Here is a 24896-nt window from a genome sequence, read left to right on the forward strand (position 1 = left end):
ACCAGCAGTTCATTGAGGATTTAAAAGAAAAGAAGACAAACGCTTGGCTAAAATTTGTCCGTAGTTTATTAATCAGTCCAACTGTACATAATGCAGTGAGAGAGGGACACCAGACAATGATTAACATGGAGGATTACAACGATGCCAGTGCTATGGCAGCACCTGGAATACACCAACAATCAGCTGGACTGGAAATGATAGCCCTGCACAAGGAAACTGTTCAGGCCTCGATATGTACAGGCACCATACAGAGTGTGTGTGTATGTGTGTGTGTGTGTGTGTGTGTGATTAAAAATATCTGTCTGGATGAAAAACACACAAAAATGATTTTCAGTTCCACAAATGTAAAAGGGTGCTCTCTCTCTTATCCTCTGAAATACTAATTCAGTTATTTTGATAATTTCTTTATTTGTCCATCCACAGTTTGAGTACACTGAAGCGAAATGAAAGGAGACATAGGAGTGGCCAAATACAAAAGATTAGCTGATTAGCAGAGGTTGTTTTTTTTTTTCCTTTTGTAAAACCATGTCTACACCGATATCACTATTACCCATACTTTTGTGCAATATCTTCCTTTGCATAGTAAATAAAAGTTAAATGTTTTTTATTGTTGACATGCACCTATCTTTTGTAGCATATTTTCCTTGCAGATTTTGGGGACTCCCATATAGAATTATAAGCCCACTATAGTGATTTGCATGCAGCATTACCTGTAGAGCTGAACTTGATTTCTACTAAGAGTTTATGAGAGCAAAAAGGCTTAAGCCAGTATAGTGGGTGTTGATGAGGACTGTTAAGTGAGACCTGGCCAGACACGTGAGCGCCTGCATGGACAGACTTCATGCCCTCAGCATGAGAGGCACCACTGGCTGCAGACAGAGGGGAAAGTGCTCCGTGTGCAACAACATCCACATGTTCGGGTGATTGGTTCTTTGGCTTTTGAGTCAGTGTTGAAGATACTTCAAAAACGGGGGGGCTAAATCGGATCACAGTCTGAATCTCTCCGGAAATGACGCGCTTCTCCTCGACACCACAGCTTTCTCTCTCTGTCCTCGAATCTGATTTGAGATTTTCTTCTCTAACCATTTTGGCCCAAATCCTAGTCTCAGTTTGTTTGTTTTTTATTTTAATAACATTACCAAAAACACCCGCTATACAAGATGTTAAGATAAAAAACAAAAGCATTTGATGTCCTTGGAAAATATGCTGTCAATTCCAATCCTGAACTCCTTAAATATGTACAGTGGTGTGTGCATGTGTGTATGTGTGTGTGCGCATTCACTACATGGCCTGCATTGCCCTTATAGGTCCTCACATGAAGCCTCCATAATGTTCTGCTTCAACAGGAGCTTCAACAGGCTTTCCACTGGGTTTGGCTTTTAATGAGGCTCTCTCCTGCGCTTTTTTTCTCCTCTTTCTGTGTTTTTTTTTCTTCTTTTTTATTTTTGCAGTATATTCATAGCTTTGGTAGCCATGCAGAGCCCCGCAGAGAGGGCTCTTCATGCCGGGCGCGGGCGGGGTGGGTGGGGGTCGGGCGGGCCAGCAAGCAGCAGGTTTTGTTTCGATTTTATTCATGCCAGGTGAGAGAGTGGTGTGGATTCCGCCTGAACGCCTGTGCACTGGCACTAAAGGATGGAAAGAGGAGCTCTGTCACTCTAGAGATCAGGGTGGAGGGGCGTGGGAGTGGGTGAGGTGTAGTTGAAAAAGGCTGCATTTATAATGTCACTACAATGGAAATTTGTTAAAATGTCCACTATGTCTTTTTCAAGTAAATCTAATGCCAAAGAATCAGCAGCAGTAAGTGCAGTCCAGCTGTCAGGTAGCCAACTAAGGAAGCCTTGGAGCAGTCCCTGTGTGATTGCCATCTTCTCCTTGGGTTAAATGGCTGTGGCATTGGGGTCATACCGCCGTTTCTTCACATTTCTTGATGAGGAGATAAGAAAAAGAAGTCAGCATCTGCTATAATTATATATGCAACGGAGCTAGTGCAACCTGGACAAGCAACCACGCTCTCTTAAGGAAATGCTGTTAGTTGCAGTTTAATATTTAAGGCTGTGTTCAAAATCCCATACTTACGTACTTTTTAGTAGGCTTAAATAATGCGTGAGGATTGTTTGGTATAACACATTCTCAGTTATGTATCCAATAGCATGCGAGGTACACACTATTTTGGGTAAGCGGGACAGTGCAGTAGGTACTGCACGGCTGATTGGTGAGCTGTAATCTAACATTGATAACTCTTGAACTTGAGTGTTTAAATACATGCTTTCACTCTGCTGTTAATAAAATTTCTACAAAGGCACTGGAATGTATCCTAAGGTTTAAATCCTACTGTTTAAGTCACACACAGTATGGGATTTTAGACACAGCGTAAGTGTGCCTGATGAAAATGTTCCAAATGTGCACTTTTTGAGGGCTTCAGGATCAAACGCCGAGGACACTGACGTGAGGACAGGCTGGTCCATGTTGGCCCGCTCAGCCTTGACTGCAAAGAGACAGTCAGAGGTATTTACAGTCACAAACCTGAGCGATGAGAAAACATCACATCTGCTTTACAATTTTTGCAGTACTGGCCAGATCTGAAATAAATAAACATGTTTAATTTTTGGACTCAAAGAACAATAAAGTCTAAGCCATATTACATAATTTTTAAGGTTTTACGAATATAAATATACTCTGTTGCCTTCTTGCAGATGTGCTGATCGGCTCCTTCGTGCAACATCAGTTTACAAGGTGAAGTGTAGGAGACATGTGTCATTACCGGTATTGATGGGAAACACATTAGTTCCACTCAAAACAACCATCTGGGAGGAAAGAGCTAACATAACGTGTACTCTATAGCGGAGAGGAGGAAAGAGGAGACGAGCACAGAAACAACGATCACAGCGGCGGCAGCAGCAACAGTAACTACTACCACAACAGTGGGACAACAATGAGTACAACAACAGGAGTGATGCATAACCTCCCCGTACTGTGGCTTGCTGTGGGGCTTCTATCACTCTGTCATGCACCTGTTCCAATAGTCGGCCAGTTGAAGGTGGCACTATTGCTGTGCGTGGTTCATGCAGTGCAATGCGCCGTGTCTGTACCGGGTCTGCGAAGCAGGCAGCAATGGCAGCTGGTGTGGGCGGGTCCGAGAGTCCTGCTCTGCTCTATGGCGGAGCTCGGCCATCCAGGTGGGTGTGGCCAGCCATGGCACAAAGGCTGCAGACAACAAAAAGGTCCTGGCTTCTCTCTCTCTGTGTGTCTGTGTGTGTTGTTCTCACAACTCCATTTAAAGCCTCGGCCTCAAAGAGCGACGGAGTGAGAAAAAAACATCATGGAAGTGATGAGAGCACGACAACCCTCGGACCAAATTGCTCAGGGTTTGTCTCAGCCTTTGTGCAATGAACTGACCTCCTCCAAATCAACAAGTCAACATGCAGAAATGTTTGGTTTCTTATTCTATTTTCTTTCTCTTTTTTTTTTTTGTTTTTTTGCTGTTTTAGTGACAACCATGATGCTATCTGGCATGCTTTAGTGGCTGTAGGACCATATTTATTATTTAGTCCTTAGGTCTGTTTAGATTAGGATGCGTAACACCCCTGTTGCTCAAGACAGCAGGCTAATCAGCGGTGGGTAGATTTCCTAGCCATAGAGTGACACTGAATGGCCTAGTTTAAGATTCAAAGGGGAATAATTTCTGTAATATAAGTACAAACAAACTTTTCTTAACCACTTAGCTGTTATAAAGTATTCTGTCCCCTCTGTACTTTACTATGAAATGCATGTCAAACATTGAGCTCTGCCCATCTAATCAGTTTGAGGTTCTGCTACAGATGCACAGACACCCCCAGCGTTTCCCAAAGTCAAATTTACTCATACAGTATCAAACACCTGAACGCCTTCCACACCCATATGTGTTCTGCATGTCTCCTCGTCGATGTGAGCCTAAGTGTAATAAGTGTAACATGTCCACCCTGGGATGCTGTATTCTGTAGCAGGAGCTCAAACCCTGGTGTCTAGAAGCAGCAGGGATGCTAGAGTTAGAGCAGGAGAGGCATGCGGCGTGTTGCTTACTTAAAGCCCCATCCAGTCCCCCCAGCACTATGGCAGCCACAAGGATGGCTCCGGCGATGGAGCCTATTATTAGATTGGTGGCACTAGGACCTGTAAAGGGTTATGGGGAAAAAGACATGAGTTCCTATACTCGTTTACTGTATTAATAACATTTAGCTATACAATGATGATTTCACATGGAACAGAAAACATACCATAAGTATACTATTACAATAAAATGACTGAGTTTGAGAATGCATTTTTTGCATGCTTTTCAACCCCCTTTTAGTGTTATAAAGAGAATGTAATCAAGCAAACGCCCTGGAAATATTTAAGTTTATCTGGTGTCAGTTGAGGTAATGATTATCAGTGGTTTGTCTGTTAAGGTTGTGCAGACCCTGGGTATCCATCACTGTAAAGGTTTACAGGTGACATGTACGTGTGATCTGCAGTGTGAGCAGTACAAAATGTTTTTAGGGGTCCCAGTCACCACACAGCCTACCACTGACTGACAAGCCAGGTCACTAACTGGACACTTCTCAGGACTGTTTTCATCTAAATGCCCCACATGCCCCAGAAAGGAGAGGATCACAGGAGCAACCACATAACGACTAAGAATAAGAGAAAGGAGAGGAAGTAGGGAGGAAGAGGGAGGATGAAGAAAGAGGCTTGTAGTAATGGGGAACGACAGGAAGTGACAGGAGAAGGAGAGGAAGGAGGGAGGGAGGGAGGAAGGGAGGGGAGATCCATCAATCAATCACACGACACTGAAAACATCCAATCACATGACAATTATATGGTCATCACCAACACACAAGAAAACACAAAGCCACCGGGACGCACACACGGGCTCAGGCCGGCTCACGAGACCGCCCGCACACTGAGGCACCACTATGAGAGGAAGAGCTGTGAAAGGGTTAAAGATGCTTACTCTATTCCCCACCCTGTGCCTCCAAAAATCACCCCCAGGGCCAGAATGGTCCCTGCTACTGCCCCTATCAGCCTGTTAGTGGCCACGCTCACTGTGCAGAGGGGAAAAGGAGCATTATTACCACCCTGTCAAAAACAAATAGCAGGCTTCTGCTTCAGAGTCATGGATGAAGTGACCACTGCCCCGTAAGCCCCTCCCCCTGTGGTCAAAGCATCATCTTCAGAATCAGAGCAAACAAATTTTACACTGCTTTTACATTCTCCTACAATCAAAGCCTTTATGTTCCCCAGTAGACCTGTGAAACTCAGGAATGTGCGACTGACTCAGATCTAGCAGTGCGACTGAGAGCGACACTGTAATAACATTTACACTAAACATACGATCAATGTGAATCTGGGCTAAATTAAAAAAGGGTGGATATATTCATTTTTGGATGGCGGATGGCGGGAGTAGAAAGGTTGGAAACCGACCCTTGGGTTCTTCTTCTGGAGCGACATCTGGCTCTTTAGGCGGGTCAGGCATGCTACAGTCTGTCCCGGCCCAGGTGGTGTCACAGGTGCATGTGGCTTCATTGTTGCACACCTGTACACAGCAGACATACACAGGTAAACAGAATGAAAGAGCCTCAAATCAGGATGCAGCAGCTATGGCTTTTTTCAATCTATCCACAGGATTACATTTTTAAAAATTCCCCTCTAGGAACTTTTTTCTCTTCCATTTTTTTTTACGTTTTGACGTATGATAGAAAAAACACAATAGCTATGTTTTATTCAGCTCCAGTAATCCAAGCTGGTGTGAGCATCACAGAAAAGCATCACAGCGAGAAAAGTGCAGGATGGTGCAAAAAATGTATTTAATTTAGGCAAGCTGGTTTTCGGCTGACTGGCTTACTGGGACTCTTGAAGAAAATCAATCAACCGATGTGTAATTTCCCAGGCAGCTATAGCCCCCCGAGGAGAACTCGCTTGGGAAAAAAACTTCTTTAAGAAACATCTTAAGCTTCATTTATAGTGCTGAACTAAATCCCTGAAGAACCTAACGCTGCAGTTAGTTAACGCTTTGCATTTATACTTGTGCACTGGTGTGTCTGCATTACTCCCTCGTCTCAAGTGAAACTCATCCAATCATCTGAGATAATAAATATTGAACAATGGCTACATGGAACATTTCTAATTTGGAAAAATAGTAGCAACTGCATTAGTAATTAATAGCAAAATGCTATTATTGGTATCATAATCACATATTGTAACCATAGGAAGTTATATTTCTGGGAAGATGCACGTCTCAATGCAGTATAGAGAAAATATTATTATTGTTTTGTATCTGTGTGTTTCTTTTACTGTCAAAATAATATTTTCAAAAACACTTTGAGTTGCATTTAATGCAGGAAATATAAAGCATCGTGTTTCCTACAGAAAAGATTATGATTTTTGATTATTATGTATTTACATATTTTTAATTGTGGCAATTTCTACCACATCAGCTGAGAAATGATGCTGCACATGCTGGGCCACTCAGAAAGGAAGCACATTTAGAGTTTGAAAAGGCAGCCGGGATAGACTCGAGTTCAACCCTGAATGACCCTGAATTGCATAAGCCGTTAAGAAAATGGATAGATGGATAAAGAGAAGTATTTTATTTATTTTTATTTAAATACAGAATTAAAAAAGCTTCATTCTGCAACCTCTTCTTAAAAAAATCTAAATAAAGCCAGTCTGGCTTACTGGTATAAGAGGTATTTGACATTTCCATAAAAGCATAGAGGTTTTCCCCAGTTTCCAGTTTGTGTTGACACCTGAATAAAGGATTGCCAGTTGCATATTTCCCTTAAGCCCGAGGCTTTTGTTTGACTTTTTCTACTGAGAAAAAAAAATCAACAACCCTGGGCATTTGAAATGCAATGAGCCTCCTTATTTTTCCTCATCCCTCCAGAGTGAGATTTAATAAACAAAGAGCAAATACTGGTGTTTGCCGAACAGAAACTCTAAGTTAAAGCATAAACAGCCTTTATCCATGACTCAGTAAGCACTCTTTTCATCAGAGGTGTTGGAAATGCTCTGCAGCTCTTACAAAGAAATACTCCACGCAGTCCATGCTTGCTAATCTTCTAAAAATGAGTGAACACCCTCTCAATTTGCCAGTGAGCTAAGGTGTAGGTAAGTACGTACAAATACTCACCCCATGGCCCGAGCACACATGTCCGTTAGGTCCAATGGGGCAGGTGCTCATGTTAAGTGACTGGATGGGCAGACACTTGCGGTCAAGGCACATCATTGACGGCCCACAAGGAGTCCCATCCTCCACGTAGCCTAAATCAGTTTCATCATCCAAAAGGACGTGGGCACCCCTGAGGAGAAGGATGGAAAAGAGGTGAGGAGTGTTGAAGTCTCCCAAAAAATAAAGCCACAGAAGAAACACTGCCTGTAGGCACCCATTTTAGAAAGAAATAGAAAAACTTCTAGTAACAGCTTGCGTTTTATGAGAAAATGACCCATTACGACACAAAAAATCCCCCAAATTTACTACAGAGTTTTTCTATTTATTTCCCACATGGGTAAAGAGCCCCCAGGCCCCAGGCATTATATTAAAGTAAATGTGTTTACGTGCACTGTATCACGTTCCCTTGGTGGTTGAAGGAGGTGGGGGTACTGTCTCCTTTCATGGTTCCAATGCGAGGGACACGCCCGACATTGGTACACAAAAGGAAACCACAGAACACGTCACTGTAAAAGAGAGAGATAAGCAACCAAAAATGTGTACAGATAGCACTCCTCCACCTCTCTAACAATGTAATGTCCACTTCTGCACCATCAATTACCAAAATGCACCAAAAAGCTCTATTAGTTATGTTCAAAGCGACATCTGTAAAGATCTGAAGCCTCCTACTGATAACTTTGATTTGATCTGTTACAGTCAATGTTTAGTTTTTAATATTGAGTGCAATTTTAAAGTCACACTGCTAACCTTTAAACATGTTTACAAATACACTGCCTGGCCAAAAAGAAGTCGCCACCTGGATTTAACTAAGCTATTAAGTATAAGCCTTTCATTGGATAATTACTGCAGTGATTAATTAATGCAGCTGGCAACATGTCATTTAATTAACCCTAAGATGATGCAGTGAGCACCTTCTTATTATTTAAACAACCACATCACAAAACATTTCCCGTGGTTGTGGAAAAGATTTTAGTTTGTTTCAGAAGGTTACTGTCACCTTTATATTGGTAGAGACCCTGCAGAACTATAGAGAAACCCCAACAATGAGACAACACCCTATGAGCAAGCACTTGGTGACAGTGGGAAGGAAAAACTCCCTTTTAACAGGAAGAAACCTCCAGTAGAAACCTCCAGTAGAAACCACAAGTAGGCCCACAAGAATGTGTGGGGGGCTTGGATCCATGCCATGGGTGTGATGGGAAAGAGAAGAGAGAGCAGAGGGAGTTAGGACAAAAGGCGCACTATGGGAGAGCTAGAATTTAAAATGAATTACTAATAATTAAACGCAATATCCTTCTATAAACACATGGAAACTGAAAAAGAAAGGGAGTGAAGGACATGGGACTCTCCCAGCAGTCTAAGATTACCGAAGCATACCTAAGGAATGGTTCAGAGTCACCTGATCCAGCCCTGACTTTACGCTTTATCAAAAAGGAAAGTTTTAAGCCTCCTGTTATCTCCAGCAAAGAAAAACTAAAACAAAAAAAGAAGTGTCACTGTGTAAAACCTGGAAGGAGGAATGTGGTCATAAAAAGAGGTGGATGAAATGATGGACCCATCATGCCGAGCGCCTAGTGTACAAGCCTGCAGAGGCAATTTTACAATCTTCGGCTGCTTCGGTTGGTTCTACAGTGCCATGTGGCCTAAAATAAGGTCAGCTGACTACCTGAATATACTGAATGACCGGGTTTTTCCACAGTGGATGTTTTTCTTCCCTGATATCACATTCATGTTCCAAGATAGCAATGCTAGGATTTATCAGGCTCAGACTATGAATAAATGGTTCAAGGAGCATGAGACATCATTTTCACACGTGGGTTGGCCAACCCAGACTTAACTGACCTTAACTGTTATTGGGAATATTGCCTTATTGGGAATGTGCCGGAGAAGACTTTACAAAGCGTTCTGATTCTGCCGACATCAATCTTGTTAAAAAATGAATGCCACTCTGGATGAGAATACATATTATGAAACTGCATGAGCTTTTTGAAACGATGCCACTGCAAATGCCTGCTGTCATCGAAGCTAAAGGCAGTCCAGTTAAATATTTGAGGGTGTGGCTTTTTTTGGCTGGGCAGTGTAAACCGACTTGACTTTTACCATCACGTCCCAGTTAAAGAGAAAAGCCAGGAAGACTGAAGACGTGTGCTGAGGTGGTTTCCCTGGAATTTTTTTTTAAGTAATTTATCTGATTGATAAAAATACATTCCTGGCATTTGATGGCAATGATCCATTTTAAACAGTGTCCTTTGGTGCCCTCTGTTGGATGGCTGTAAAAAAACAACAACTAAGAAACCTGATGCTGAAATTCCACATAACAGGATTAACTTGTACAACATGTCTTTGGAATACCACAACAAAAAGTTGGGGATCCTAAAGGATCTTGACAGTAAAACTTTCTCACCTACGCACAGCTGGCTGCTTGGTGCACAAAGTGGGTGTAAATGTTGGCTCATCAGTTTAGAAAAGTTAAAAATATGCTTTCAGGCACTTTATTATTCAATGAATGTGCGACAGTGTTATTATTTTGTGCTCACTGTTTGCTACACTGGATCCATTTTTCTCCATCTTTTCCACAGTTGCCCTTCTCTGTGCCCTCCGTGTTCAGCTTCTCATAGCAGAACTTCTCCGAGCCTCCGGCCTCTAAAACAAAAAGACAGGCAATGAGCTGCACACTGCCTCTCCTCGTGAAGAACCCGTGCTCAAATTAACCCGAGGAGCATTAAACCTTACTTGATCCCCAGATGTATTTACACTGGTTCTCTCTGGTCTTACACTCTCCACTGTAACAGCGACCCTTTAGATAGAGATTTTTTTAAAAATCAGAAAACTTTGAGCACATGTTGGCATTAATTTTTGTTTTTAAATACCAATTTCTTACCTGGTTTACCTGGCAGATGTAACCATCTTGTTTATGAAGGTTTGGCGGGCACTGTAAAAATCACAAAGAGAACAACCTTTCTTTTTTAACAGCCAAATTTGTGTTCAACGTGCAAAAACATGAACTACTTAAAGCTATTTAAAGCTAAATAAACCATAAGCTCAACCTGTCCCGAGTCCCCAGAGCAGGTCTCTGAGATGTCACAGTCGTTCACAGCATAGCGGCAGCTGTAACCTCGTGGGTAGAACTGGCAAGAAAAGGAGAATAAAACAGTGTTAGATTTCAGAAATCAACTACTAGTTTTTCTGAGCTTTAAAAAGAAAGAACCAAGCTTGTACCAAGCATGTTTTATTGCAGCATGGTCCATCGCTGCAGTGTGCCCCATTGGCAAGGGAGCACTTCTTGCAACATTCCTTTAGGCAGTCCTGAAAACAAAGGGAAACGAGCTTCAAGCATCTGAACAAAGAGAAGATGCCAAATGGGCGTGCATGACGTGGTGAAGTAAAAAGACCCTCACTGTTCTCAGTCCGCAGTCGCACTCCTCTCCCAGTTCTACAAATCCATTCCCACAATTTGCTGCCTCGAACAGCTGTCAGGAGAGGACAAGACGGTGTAAAAGGAGCATGTGTGCATAAAAGTTTGACATGTTGCGAGAAGGGGCAGCTAACCTTGGTTGGCCTGTTGAACAAACAAGAACCTCCACCTTTCAGGAGGAACTCCTTGTAGTCTGAGATGCTGCATTTGGAGAATTTTTGAGGGTGTTGGACTCTGCAGAGAGAAGACAGTGATATTTACAAGTATTCAGTTTTCAAAGTCCAACCAAACAGGATACAGTCAAAAAACTATGCCTAAAATGTTGACTTCAAGTAATCTGAATGCATGTAAATTTGCCAAAAGTCAATTTTGATTAGGTATCTCAAAATTTCAGCTTACTGACTAAAACGTATCACTAAGTTTAAAATCTTGAAATAATAACCTGAAATTTTGACCAATGGAAGTCGCAGAAATGAGCTTCCATGAAAAGATGACCCTGCAACTATTATTACTGTGTTTATGTTCTCAGTTGCAAGTTTCAAGTTAAACTGAATACAACACGATTTAAATTGTGGTCTCAAATAGAGGCGTGAAGAATGATAAAGCTGGGTATGCTTCTGGTCACTGACGAATCACTATCGTAACAGCATGCTTTGTCCCTCGGTTTTTGAGTCAGAGCCACCTGTTGCTCATCCTGTCCAGTTTCAAAACAACAAGATGGTGACGGCAAAATCCTCTCTAGGAACATAACTAACCAATGGGGGACACCCTGGTGACTACAGCTACCTTTTATATATCCAATCCTACTTTAGCTAAAAGAGTTGCTTAATATTCACAAAACAGCATGCCGAAATTACAATAGGTGCAACTTATTCATTTTCTTACTTGTGTACTGACTGACTAGGTGGTTAAAAACTGTGTAACCGTATTAAACAGTCGCTCAGAGTTAATTAATAACAAGCAACAATGAAAAAAGCTGAACAAGTACTGATTACTACATTACTGAGTGCACACAAGCGAGCATTTGTAATTGCTCCGCCATGTGAATGAATGAGGGTGTATGTGTGTTTCTCGGGGGTATGTTGGATCGTACCCAGTATCCTCCATTATGCAGCCAGCCCACTGGCTAGTACAGCCGCATTCCTCTGCAAAACAGGGCAGAAAGTGTAAAAACACCAGAGAAAGAGGAACGGACAGAGTAAGAAAAGATAGCATCCACAACTTTCATTTTAAATAGAGACTTAAGACTAGAAAAAGTAAACATGTTAGCATGATTTTTTTTGTCATTTCAAAGAAAAGTAGTCTTAATCAGTGGATTTAACTCCTGATATCCAGCTTTCTGCTGAATAATGAAGAATCCCTTCACTTTATTTTACACTGACATTCTCCTAGGCAGCTTTGGGGCCACAAACAGGCTTTTGCTGATGGTTAGCATTTTTTCCAGCTTGCAGTTTCTAACCTGGCAGCTGCCTCATTAAGCACGGCGATCTCAAATCTGATGGCATAAATTCTTTCCCAAACGGACATTGGCTGGTCTACTTTTCTCAAATACAGTCAGTCCACCAACTGTGACTTCTGGCAGCAGGGTTGCAAAGAGACAGTTTGCTCCAAACATAAATCACCTTTTTGTTTTAGAGGAGGCCTGTGAATGCAACTAAAATATCAGTCAAGACTTTTTAAAAAAATGCATTGTATCCTGTATTTCAACAGCTAAATGCCAATAGTAACAGAATAGTGAAATGTGAAAGTTCACTTAACACAAAACACTTCCTTCTTAGACCTAAAGAGTTGAGAGCAGAAGTATTTGTGGTGCTCAAAGAGCTAAAAATACAATTTTGAGAAAGAAAAACACCTACATTTCTGATTAATGGAGCTACTTCTCCAATTTCCAGATGTGAGATTACATCCAGTTAGCAGTCTTAAATAAAGCGCATTTAAACACCTGCCATCAAAAAATTTCCTCTGCTTTACAAACAACTTTAGCCGTGCAGCACAAGGATTTCAGCTGTATGTTTATGTCTGTTTTAAGAGTGAAAAATGTTCCCATCCTGACCTTAGTTCAAGCAAAGCTGGACAATGTTAGAGAGGCATCTGAAACCAGTGTAGGGATCACAGGGTCTTCAATAAAACACCAAATAGGTGCATTTTTGAGACAGCTACATAAAAACTGTTATTTACTATGTGCCATGAACTTTGTGACTTTAGCCTGCCATCCCTATCGTACTTGTAGCAGCTGTGTGTTAAGAAAAAGTGTTTCATGTTTACTTCTCTTGGATGCCGGATCCCACTGGATGCCGAGGTTCTGTGCCAGGCTCTGGGAAAGAGACACTACCATGGACGAGGTGGTGCCGTACTGTTGGCACAACAGTGACAAAATATTATTCACCGCATAATCACACCGCGATACGTCCACAGAGCAATGCTGGACGTGTGACAGTAAATCTGACCTCATTGACGCCTACTCCACGGCTTACAGAACACATGCCTCCAAAGTACGCAGTGCTGCTTCTGCGGTAGTGGAAGGTGGCGTTTCTACAAGAATGACGGAGATGAAGAATAAGACAGAAGATATAAATAGCACAAAGCAGGTAAGAACACAGCAGTGCTGCTTTATTTACAGGCAGGCAAACAAAGCGTACTTCCATCGGAGCAAAACCAGAACAACAGAGACCATCCCAAACGATCTGTTCAGCCCCCGAAGGGTGAACTTACGAGAGTAGCTGCACAGAATCGGCATGGTGCTTGATGCTTTGCTGCCGGTACTTGGAGAAATCACGCAGCAGTTCCAGCGGCTTCACACTTATGGGGATGTGATCCCTGTCTGTCCAGATCTCCACAGCAACAAGCACCACACGTGTATGGAGTTGCTCTTTGAAGATCTGCCGTCAGAGGCAATGAATGGAAGCAGTAAAGAAAAAAGAAAAAAACACAACAAAACGCGTGAGATAGAGGCAGAGAGCGACAGCAAAGGAAGCAGAGACGGGGAGGACAGATGTAGAATAATGGGAGCACACACACAAAGAACACAGACAGACAAGGATAATGCTGATGTTTAGCCGTGATGTTTGCCCGGGTCTTTGGATTTGATGTTATTTTTGGAGTTTTGAATTCTTAGTTATCTATCCGAGTTTGGGTGTCTGTTTTGCTTTCTCTGTTTTTCTCTGTTGAAGTTTTGATTCTTATCTTTGGCATGATGATTTCTGGATTCCTGATTTGATCCTTTGCAGTATTACTGAAGATATATTTTTAATGTTTAGATAAAATGAACACAGAAGCCTGTTCTAGTCAAAGTTTTTATGCTTCCTTGTATTCCACTTGCTGTCTTGAGGTATTCTAGCTCAAGACTAACCAGAGTGAGTTTCTTGTCTCTGTGTTTAGTGTTTATCTTTTGAGCTATTTCCTGTTTTACTCTGTCAGTTGTCTCTTGTGTCTTGCTTTGACTTTTAGTTCCTCCCCTGTGATTATCTTGCATTTTCACCCATGTTTCATTTCTCTCCTGCACCCAATTTGCCCTCAGGTTGTTTATATACACTCACTACAAACTGCATTTAAAGGTTTAATTCTATGTGGCATAGATTCAACTAGATGCTGGAAACATTCCCCGGCGAATTTGGTCCATATTGACGTGACAGCCTCCCTCAGTAGTTGCAGATTTGTCAGCTGCACAATAATGATGTGACTCTTCCATTGCATCCCAAAAAGTTTTAGCAGCACTTTCACTTAAATAACCCCTTTTCCCCATTCTGACAGTCAATGCAAATTTCCGCAGGTCATCTTGACACCTCTACATGCCTCCATACACTGAGTTACTGCCATGTAATTGGCTGATTCAATAGTTGGGTTAATGAGCAGCTATTGAACAGCTGTACCTAACAAAGTGGCTGGTGAGTGTATACTGCCTTTCTTTCATTTAGTCTTTGTCTTCCCTGGATGTGTGCTTGCTGTTTACCCCGGTTCTCTGTGGTTTCCTTGGTTTTAGTTATTGATCTACGACGTCAACAAAATAAAAGGTTTGCTTTGCATTATTTTGTCTGCCTGGAGTCGTGCATTTTAGTCCTGTGACAATGTTTACCATTGTAGTTTAAGCATCAAATGCAAATTACACACGAGGGTGAATGAAATGTTAAACATTTTGCAGACAGTGAGCGCTGAACAAAATCAAATCTTATCCAGCTTGTGATGCCAGAGAAGTCATGTGCTAGACCACAGGTGTCCAACTCCAGGCCTCCAGAGCCGGTGTCCTGCAGGTTTTAGATGTGTCCTTGATCCAACGCAGCTGATTTAAATGGCTAAATTACCTCCTCAACATGTCTGGAAGTTCTCCAAAGGCCTGGTAATGAACTAATCATGTGATTCAGGTGTGTTGACCCAGGGTGAGATCTAAAACCTGCAGGACACCGGCCCTCGAGGCCTGGAGTTTGACACCCCTGGGCTAGACTGTGAGTATTTTGGTGCTGATTTGGTGATAATAGTAGCTGAGTGAAGTTGGACCTGCTGATGGCACAACATTAAAAGTCAACTGTTATTTAGTACAGCAGGAGATGTTGCTGAACTCTTGGTGGGTCTTCTACAGATGATATTCTAAAAGAGGTTTCCAAAAAAAGCACACACTCCAGTTTGCTCAAAGGATAAGTAAAAAGCTTACTCACACTATCCACAAGATTAACTACTGACTTGGCAAAGTTCCTCGTGTGCTGCTTGTTCCTGTGTCGTTTAAACTGCAAACAGAAAGGGGGAGGGGAAAATAGCACACAGTGATGTACAGTGTGTAACATTCAGTGACGCTTGCTGCTCCCTCTTCAGGGAGGGAGTCGGCCCAGGTCTGGAATATTAAAGAGTATCCTTTTGTCCATGATAAAATACCAGCTGTACAGCATCAAATGAGGAAAAAAGGAGAGATTTTTACGCACCATACTGTGGTCGCTGACAATCATGACTTCTAAATACTTCATCTCCTCAAATACGCTGCGAGGCATCTGCAAAACAAAACAACAATGACCAGGCAGCTTCAAGCGTATAATTTGGAGTATCACCATAGGTCTGACCTTGTAAACTTCTGTGGGTGTTTTTATCGTAAACTGTGAAACGCAGCTGGGGTGAGTGCACTAAAGTCATTGCATTACTTCAGAGAGAGGTGAGATCAGAGACTTACTGCTCGCTTTTTCCTGCGCCTCAGCCAGGACAGTTCATCCAGCTCGGAGAAGAGCTGCTCCTCATCTTCCTCTGCAAATAAGCACAAGGAAAGAGTGACACCTCTACAGACTCAAGTGTTTACGTCCCTGCAGCCTTGTTTTGAAAGAAATCGGTTATGCATGTGACATTTTCCCAGAAATTCCTACAGCGTGTCTCAAAATTTCCCATGAAGTGCAAAAAGACGGGTGGAGACAGGGAACTTGGCAAAACAGCAGCAAGGCAAGTGATGTGATCCAAGGAAAGTTATATACATTTGGTCCATTTGGCAACTATAACACTAAAATCCAATCCAGTTTGTTTTAAAGGTCTCTTCTGAGGTGACAGCCTATCTGGACCTTCCTGTCCTTGCTTTGTGGTGAAGACAGGGATGATAATGTCAGGGTTAAGAAGTCAAAAGAGGTGTGGTGCTGGTCAGAGGGGAAGGACTGATAAAGACAGTGTGTGAAAAGATTAATGACAGGCATCGAAACCTTACCCTGCTCCTGTGAATCATCATCCCACAAAGAAGAGGCTGCTCTTCTTAGTTTGTGAGGCCTAGCAGCTGTATCCTGTAGGAGTCAGGCAAACAAATCGGGGGAAAAAAAGGGAGGGTAACTTGTACAAGCAGGCAGAGTTTATTCTGCTTAAAACCAAACATTCAGCAAATGAAAAAAATACATTTAAACGCTAACACTTAATTTATCAAGGATTTACAAAAGTAAATGCAGGACTAAATAATTACACAAATAAAAATGTTTGGCGCTGAATGCCTGCTGCACCACTTTTCTGACGTTTAGCTGCTGTTATGTATCAGAGCGAGTACTCTTGAGTTGCTGATTTCAAGAGCACGAGATGTTCCAGTTTTATAAAGAACAAGAGCACTTATGTTTGCATGTAAAGGGGGGGGGGGCTATTTTTCCCACCAACAATGCAGTCAAATCCACTTATAGTAACAGGAAAAGGAACATTTCAAGCAGTGCACAAACATGTAGACTGTCAATGCTAGAAAACAGATACCGTGCAATCAAAAGCATGTCCGACAGATGATTACAACAAGAAGAAAGTGCTGGCGATCTCTAAACATCCCGTCACTCGTGATTTTTTTTGGCCACAGATTCCCATTAGCACCTAATGTTCCTCTTTGACTATAACTATGATATAATTATTGGTCAGAGGGCCCGGTGGCGCCAGTGTCCGGCAGCCTCGCCTCTGTCAGTGCGCCCCAGGGCAGCTGTGGCTACAATGTAGCTTGCTATCATCAGTGTGTGAATGTGTGTGTGAATGGGTGGATGACTGAATGTAGTGTAAAGCGCTTTGGGGTCCTTAGGGACTAAGTGAAGCGCTATACAAATACAGGCCATTTACCATAACAGGAAGAACTGGTGTGGGCCAGAGGCATCACTGAATAGTCATCCAGGACTAGAAAACCACCCTAACCGTAACCAGCTTTCTGCTATGGCTTGACAAATAGGTATTATGATGATTAACATACAATAAAAATGCACATTGTTTGTTTTTGCTATAGCCATATTTTAGATCATGAAATCCAACAATTTAAAGAATACCTGACATATCGAAGTAGTAAAAAAAAACAAAAAAACATAGGGTCATGTTAATGTCATACAGGAAATGGCCCTTTCCTTTGAAAACAGGATCATCCTGGTAGGATATCCTTGAGTGAAAACAAAAAGGAGTAACAGCATAAAACGTGCGTTTGCATCCAAGGTGAGAATGTTTGTTTGATCGCAGTGTGCGTGTCTGCGAAAGGAATAACTTACACTTGAATGATTCTGTTGTAAGGGCTCAATTAGATACACATGGACTCCATCGTCAAACATCCCACTGTTAGGCAGAGGGAGAATAAAAGGGAGAGACACACCAGTCAATACCGAGTCAATAGGAGCTAAGCAGCAGAGATGAGTACATCCAGAGATATTCTGAGCGCGGCGAGGATTTCACAAAAAAAAAAAAAAAAAATCTGATGTTCACTTACTGCAAACCGTTACAGGTAGATAAGGCTGCGTGGGAGTTATCGTTCCCTCTCACCTGGCCGTGGTAGTAACAGTGCTCACCGCCCTGAGGGAAGAAGACACAGTACTAAGGCAGCATCGGCGCTAGCATAACGCACAGAGTTGTGTGTACACCGTTGTGGCGCTGTGTAAAGCTGTCAGTGTGTTTGAATTTTCCAGCAGTCCTAAAAGGGTAACAGCTTGTGTCACAGATGTCAGTTTTGGCTTATTTGCAGCTCACTCCTGCAGGGGGGCTCAATCTATGCTTGTTAAAAGGGGAAGTTAATACACTGCAAGGTGGGTGCCGACACTGTTTGTGAGTCAGCCATCAGACCCCGGGTGAGCGCAGGACCCCGTTTCCCTCTGTCTCTCTCTTTTCCTCTCCCTCACACACACTTCACCCATCCCGTCCTGCACTGATACTGCAGAGTGCTTTCGCTCCCTCATCATGTGACCAGAGCTCCAGCAGGAGGCTGCAGGGGAGCAAAACCCTGCTGATTCAGCTACAGCATGCCCAACCCAGCTCTCTGCCTGAATCAGCAGCAGGAGAAAACAGCTCTCATCTCCATCTCACTAGCTTACATCCTCGTCTATGTTTCTATCTATCTATCTATCTATCTATCTATCTATCTATCTATCTATCTATCTATCTATCTATCTATCTGTCTATCTATCTATCTATCTATCTATCTGTCTATCTGTCTATCTATCTATCTATCTGTCTGTCTGTCTGTCTGTCTCTGTGCAAGGTCAAAGCAGCATACACATGGCCCACCACAGCAAAATAACTGAGAAATGTGTCTACTTAAACATTACCTTTGATATAACAGGTTTCTCTCCTTCATAGTGGATCTCAACATAATCTGAAGACAGCAAGTCACTGAAGAAAACAGATATTGCAGTTAGTAACAGGAGGAGTTGCCAGGAGGAGTTGCCAGGAGGAGTAAAAGGAGGTGATGCAGTGAAAAAAAAACATGCAGGAGTCTGTCTGTCTCGTTTTGCTTTCTCTGACTCACATATTGTGGTTTTAAACTAGTGGTGAGAGAGCAGTGCTTTGGTTGGCGTTTAAACACGAACAGTCATCACCGCCGGGCCCGCATTTGGCTGCACAAACACTCCCCTGGCATCTCAAAAGTGCAGTGGAGATGTTAAATGTTGTCTGCCCTCAGGAAAAATTACTATGCAGGTAACCGGGGGATGACTAACTAGCCCGGCAGAAGGTGCACAAAATAAAACTGGATTTGATAAAAATCTCTCAAAAGCACCGTGAGAACAGAACAGAACAGAAGCAAATTATATCATATGAAGCTGCTTCTGCATCAGATTTGCCCAAATTAAACTGAACGGAAAAGCCTAATGCGATAAATTATCGTAAGGCCTCGACCTCACCTTGAACACAACAGTCCTCTCAGCAGCTCCCTGAGTCAGCGTCCCTCACACACTCGGGCTGTTAGCTGACTTCAAGAGATAATTTCTGCCACAATGGCGCTTTTTTTTCCTGAGTAACCTTGCAAAACGGAAACATCCCTCCTCTCTGAACATATAGCTGTGCCGCAGCAGGAAAAAAAAAAAAGGATGGAAATAGTGGCTCTGTATTGTGACACCAGCAGCATGACCAGTTTTTTGAGTGATACGTTGGAGCATGTGAACAGGAAGTGCACCATTACGAGAGGTGAGCCAAGGCACGAGGAGTCTCTGAGAGATTCCTGAGTGAAGGGCTATTTATAGCTTGACAGATGAGAAGAGTGGGCCACACCAGAGTGTATCGGTGTTTGAACGGCTGTGTGTGTATGAGTGTGTGGTTGGCTCTCTGGCTGGCTGGTAACATAGCTGAGTGTGGAAAGGTAAAGCGCCGGAGCGTGAGCATCTTGAGGTGTGTCATTTTAAACGTCTATGCGCCACGGTTGCGTGTGGAGACCGTGAGAAGGGAGTTCTGCCCAAGGTCTCTTGGTTCACAGGAGACGGAGCGCCACAATGCAGCAGGAGAGGCCGCAGCACATGAATGGCACAAAGAGGTAAAGGAGAGAGAGGGGACCAAAGAGCTGCAGGAGGTTCTCACGTCTGGCGCCAGATCAAATGTAACTCTAAAATCCCATAGCGGCACATGACGCTGTCATGCTGTTCATGCAAGGCAATAATCTGCTCTGAGGCTTAATATATGGAGATGCTATTAAGTATTCAGAAAGACGGCAAAGGAAGAAAATCTCCCAGACAAAGTCGCCATTGTGGCCACTGACGATTTAACTAACGCATTTCAAAAACATCCAGATTCTTTAAAAGTAAGACTTATATTAGTTTCTGTAAATCATCTTTTTAGTTGCTTGCAATTCCAGGTACGGTAAGAGGTGAGCAGATAAAGCAGCACCCACTAGCAGGGTGCAGACCTATCTATATTTAGATCAGTGCTGCTGCAGCTACAACACTAAGCAGAATTCAAACCCCTGTTCTCACACAAAAAAAGCATCTAGTAGATAACCTACAAGCAAACAGCTGGGAATCAAGGTCACACGTGCAGGCCTCTTCACTGCTGCTGAGATTTTCCTGTTGTACTCCGTGGTGATTCCTGAACGGAGTGACAGGCTTTTCTGTCACTTGACACGATGCATGCGATACAAGAAGCGATGCATTTTTCATTTCAGCTAAACCTCACAGGAAATGTTCAACTTAAAACGAAGATAGCAGTGACAGACACTCTGAAGATATCCCAGCGCCGATATGTGATCTCCAAAACCGCAGACTGCAAAAGATTTCTGAACTTGTACATTTGGGCAATAAAACAAATACTAATTGCTCCATACTGCTGCACTGCCTACAAGCCTTTATCAGCCTTGACGTGGGCACTGACATGATACGCAAACCACTATGAAGCCAAAGCTCCAACATTTCCTTCATTATAGCTGAAGTAACAACTGTATAAAGTAATTTCAAAGCGTGTTTACAGGATCTGAAGTTTATGGCACATCCTCTGTGATCTCAGCAAGCCACAGGCACAAGCTGAATATCCAACCACATGATAAGAAAACATAAAAGTAATTAAATCCTACAGGAATTTTTCACATATGTACGCCAGGCTTCTTTATACAGAGAGTGAATCCATAGATGCAGAACACAGAGCAGCCGTCTCCATCCTCATTTTGATGCAAGCTTATTAAATCCTCATTAAATATAGAGATGTTGGTTATCCAAAATCCTTCAGATAAAACTAGTCTGGCTGCTGAGCTGACGTCGCTCTTAGCACTTAGCAACCAACGTGCTGACCCACAGTTTCCCTGATTACATTATCTTCAATTGATGCTGCATTAAGCTCTGTTCTGACACATTATACATATCATTTACAAACAAGAGTCAGCTACTCGACGTGGTTCAGGGCTTCGTATCTTTGTTTGAGTCGACTTTCAGTTCACTGAACGTCTGCTTTGTGCTGTCATGATAGAAATACAAGTGTGGTGCACTTATGCATGTTCTGTTTGAGTCCTACACTGGTCTTTATATTTTTTATCTTTCTGATCACAACAATTTCATTATATTTATTATTATTGTGGTACACCAAAATCTGTAACAAGCAGATTTATATTTAAATTAGTAAAGGATTTAAAACAGGAAATAAGAGTTATCTTAATTGTATTCTATACAGCACCACGTATTATAGAGTGAAGAGTGTCTATGATAGGCTATATGGATGCTGGTCACAAGGCCAGCATGATACAAGATACTGAAATTCTATTGTTTTATCTGTTTAGTCATTTTTGCTGAGATGACCTTGAGAACAAATACTCTTTGACATGTTCTTATCATCTGGTGTCATTTCCCATAAAGGGCTATGATGCGTTTTGTCTCATGCTAAATTAGCACTCAGACAGCCTGGTGGTGAGATTTTAGGAAAAAAAAAACAAGGTCTTGCGCAAAAATAATGTTTGAGGATTTTACAGGGAGATCAACAAAATTCTTACACATCTCTGAGTTTCACAGAAAAAAAGCCCACAATCGATAACACTAACCAATTTAAGTGAAATGAATCGCTGTGGTTAAATTAGATTAGGAGGACTTACTTGTTAAGAGACAGATCTAGAACAAATCTGGAGCCAAATGCCTCTAACTGGAAACTAACTTGGGCTAGGTGGACTGCCTGTAGAAGGGAAAAAGAGTAGTCACTGCAGATAATGGTATCTTGCAAAACAAATAAGATTAAAGCAGCGTCTCACAGAGCCAAAATCCTCCAGGGTCTGCCTTCAACTTCATTTACAGCACAATGCACAAATAACAGATGTGCTGTATCAATGACGGATGTTAATGTACAACGGGTTGACGGGAAGAAGTGCTTCTTTCAGCACACTTGCTTTGGCATCATTCCAGTTGCTAAAGAAACACATAAACTATGCTAGGTGGGTCTATTTTGACTACTATCTTAGCTTTGACTGATTCTGTACAGCAAACTGACATGAAATACTGGGATCAGACCAAACAACACAATATTATGTACTACAACCTTTGACCATACATCTTGCAAACTTTTTGCACAATCAAGGCTATGCAAGCATTAATCATCTTCATCCACCCCTCTTCCACATACCTGGCCCTCTGAAGCTTGGTTCTTAGCATGGGTGTTCAGGTCATGGTAGGTACTCTCAGAGTCCTCATTTAGGTAGTAGATCAACCGAGAGGGGTAGGTGATCACATGCTCTACTGCATGGTGTGTTGTGTTGTCTGTGGTGGGTGCTGCAGTTGCCTGTTGCTTCAGCAGAGCCGACACTGCGTCCCTCTCAACCTTGTCCTCTACCCCCTTGAACCTCTGCAAGGGATTTTTCACAGCACAGATACATATATATATATATATTAAAAACCTAAACGATGCGTACAGATATGCACAAAGCCAGGTATCATCTTTAATTCATTAAACACAATTATTACACTGAGGCAAGTGGCTTTAGCTTTATGACATTTTTATGACACAGTTCATTTGCGGTGATTACATGCAGCAGTATACTCAAAAACTAATAGCAACCCCCAATTACACTGATTTAGAACACAGACTATAAACTGCCTCATTTAAATGAAAACCACTTTTGATACGGTTATTGCCAAAGTAAAAACTGCACCAGATAAATACTGTTCTCATTTAATCCGGCGTGCCTGGATAATATCACGCACTTGAACAAACACAGAGCCTGTGTGTTAGACTTAATTCAAGCGTAGTAAATATCCATAACAGTGATCACTGTGTTTTTACTAGCTGAACAAAAGATGCTGAGATGCTGTAGTCTGCCCTCATGCAGCATCACGCTAAAGACGCAGCGTGTTAAATACAATAATTCCCCGTGGCTTCCGAGGAACGCTGTCATAGATCCAAAGCACATCACCAAACAATATTTCAGCACAAAGCACAGAGTGGAAGGCGTACGCGATCACATTAAAGTGACAAAAAAGCCAGCAGGCTGTGGCAGTACCTACCGAGTGAAGCTAGTGATGGATGAAGCCAAAGCAAAAGGATGCTGACGAGCAAAGTGGCCAGAAATATCAAATGCATGATTCATATTTGATAACTGAAACATCTCAATATCAACACATCAACGCAGTTAATTGCTCGCGGCCCATCGTGGCGGGGGAGGTGCCGTGGAGGGGGGATCTCTTCATGGATGCAGGAGACACCGGGCTTTACTGCTGCAGTAGCGGAAGAGGAGGAGGAGGAGGAAGAAGAAGCGAGAGAGGAGGGGGTGCTGAAAGAAGGCGGTGGCCAGGAGGCAGCTACTGGAAGTCTACCAGCAGGTTGCTGCTCCTCCTTGATGAGCTCAAATGTCCTTTCTCACCACAGACACAACCAAAGAGGAGGCACGGGCTCCATATTAATCATTGTCACTGATATAATATAATATAATATAATGTTTTAATTAATGCAGTAATACATAGTAGTTACATTATGTAGGCACTTGCCACTGTAAACAATACCAGTATAGAATAATCGTTCTACTTTCAAGTTTAGTTTCAGTGGTTTTCTAATTAAAGACAATGTCAAACTATGTCTGCTGGGAGAGAAAGTACTGGGACCATTCAGCAGCACCATAATCTTCTAAAACGGCTTCATGTATTATCAGCAGCGTAAACCAGACCGTGTGCTGTAATTGCTCTTTAATCATTATCAGTATTATTCAATATGTAACTTTTATCTGTTGTGTAAAGGTGCCTTGAGTCAAAACCTAGTTCTAACATCCTTAAAATTGTAGTTTTTACGATAACTCACATGGTGCATTTTCCTGAATGTTTTACCTGAGTTGTGCGGATACGCAGAAAACCCGGGGCCAGGTAGTATTCCAGTAATTTGGGACTCTGTGGTGCATAATAAAGCTGCCCCCCTATAGTGTGTGTTCATTCACAACTGGGGTCTAAAAGCACATTTTCGCCCAAGGGCTAGAGCAAATTTATCCACCCATTCGACATAAAAATTACTGTATGCGGCCATAGTTGTACTTAATTAGTTATTACGCTCATATGAGTGAAATATTGCATAACATTTTAAGCTGATGATATGTTTTAACTGCCTAATCTGGTATCTTTGTTTTTTGTTTTTTGTGACGGCAGACATATAATGAGAACAAAGCGTCATTAATAGGACACACTTGAATTTGTCTAATTTAAAAAAAAGAAACAAATTAATCTCAGTAAATGTTTAATGAGGACAATATAGGTGTCATTTAGTTGTTTGTATGTTATATTTTAACACTCTATAAACCCGTGCGTAATAATCTTTATGTAATTAACACTTTATTAATCCTAATTAGTGTACACCTAGGGTAACAATTAACTAACCAATTATTAATGTAATATTTCCAACTGAAATCTACTCAAGCATTATAAAACAACATGAAACTTAGATGCTTATGCACGGGTGGATCTACAGCCGGGTAAGGGAGGGCAACTGCCTTTGAACACCCACCCCCCCTTCGCCCGGAACTTTTCTAGTTCTGCCCCAGTGCTTATGCAAAGTATCCCCGTTTTTACTAAACTACTAGAAAAAATGAGCATATACACTTCACTGCTACGGCCTCATTCACTGCAGGTGCTTTCTGTAGCCTTTTAAAAACATCAAGTGAAAAAGAACATTTTCACATGACTCTTTTCA

General features: G+C 42.1%; 1 protein-coding gene across 1 annotated transcript; it reads right to left on the reverse strand.

Annotated features, from left to right (window-relative positions):
* Positions 1-48: 48 nt before the first annotated feature.
* On the reverse strand, positions 49-24026 carry adam23b (ADAM metallopeptidase domain 23b). Its single transcript, XM_019352436.1, is given in 27 exon segments — positions 49-1923; positions 4060-4084; positions 4087-4149; positions 5440-5551; positions 7148-7316; positions 7573-7692; positions 9724-9829; positions 9920-9983; positions 10068-10118; positions 10234-10314; positions 10406-10492; positions 10585-10656; positions 10736-10835; positions 11695-11746; positions 12867-12954; positions 13049-13133; positions 13314-13480; positions 15251-15319; positions 15512-15577; positions 15754-15824; positions 16270-16342; positions 17552-17615; positions 17767-17849; positions 18599-18662; positions 21832-21908; positions 22353-22571; positions 24018-24026. Coding segments are annotated over 27 exon segments (2283 nt in total). The 3' UTR covers positions 49-1877.
* Between the last annotated feature and the right edge of the window lie 870 nt (positions 24027-24896).

The sequence above is a fragment of the Oreochromis niloticus genome, linkage group LG16 (assembly GCF_001858045.2).
Source record: "Oreochromis niloticus isolate F11D_XX linkage group LG16, O_niloticus_UMD_NMBU, whole genome shotgun sequence".
Taxonomy (NCBI): domain Eukaryota; kingdom Metazoa; phylum Chordata; class Actinopteri; order Cichliformes; family Cichlidae; genus Oreochromis; species Oreochromis niloticus.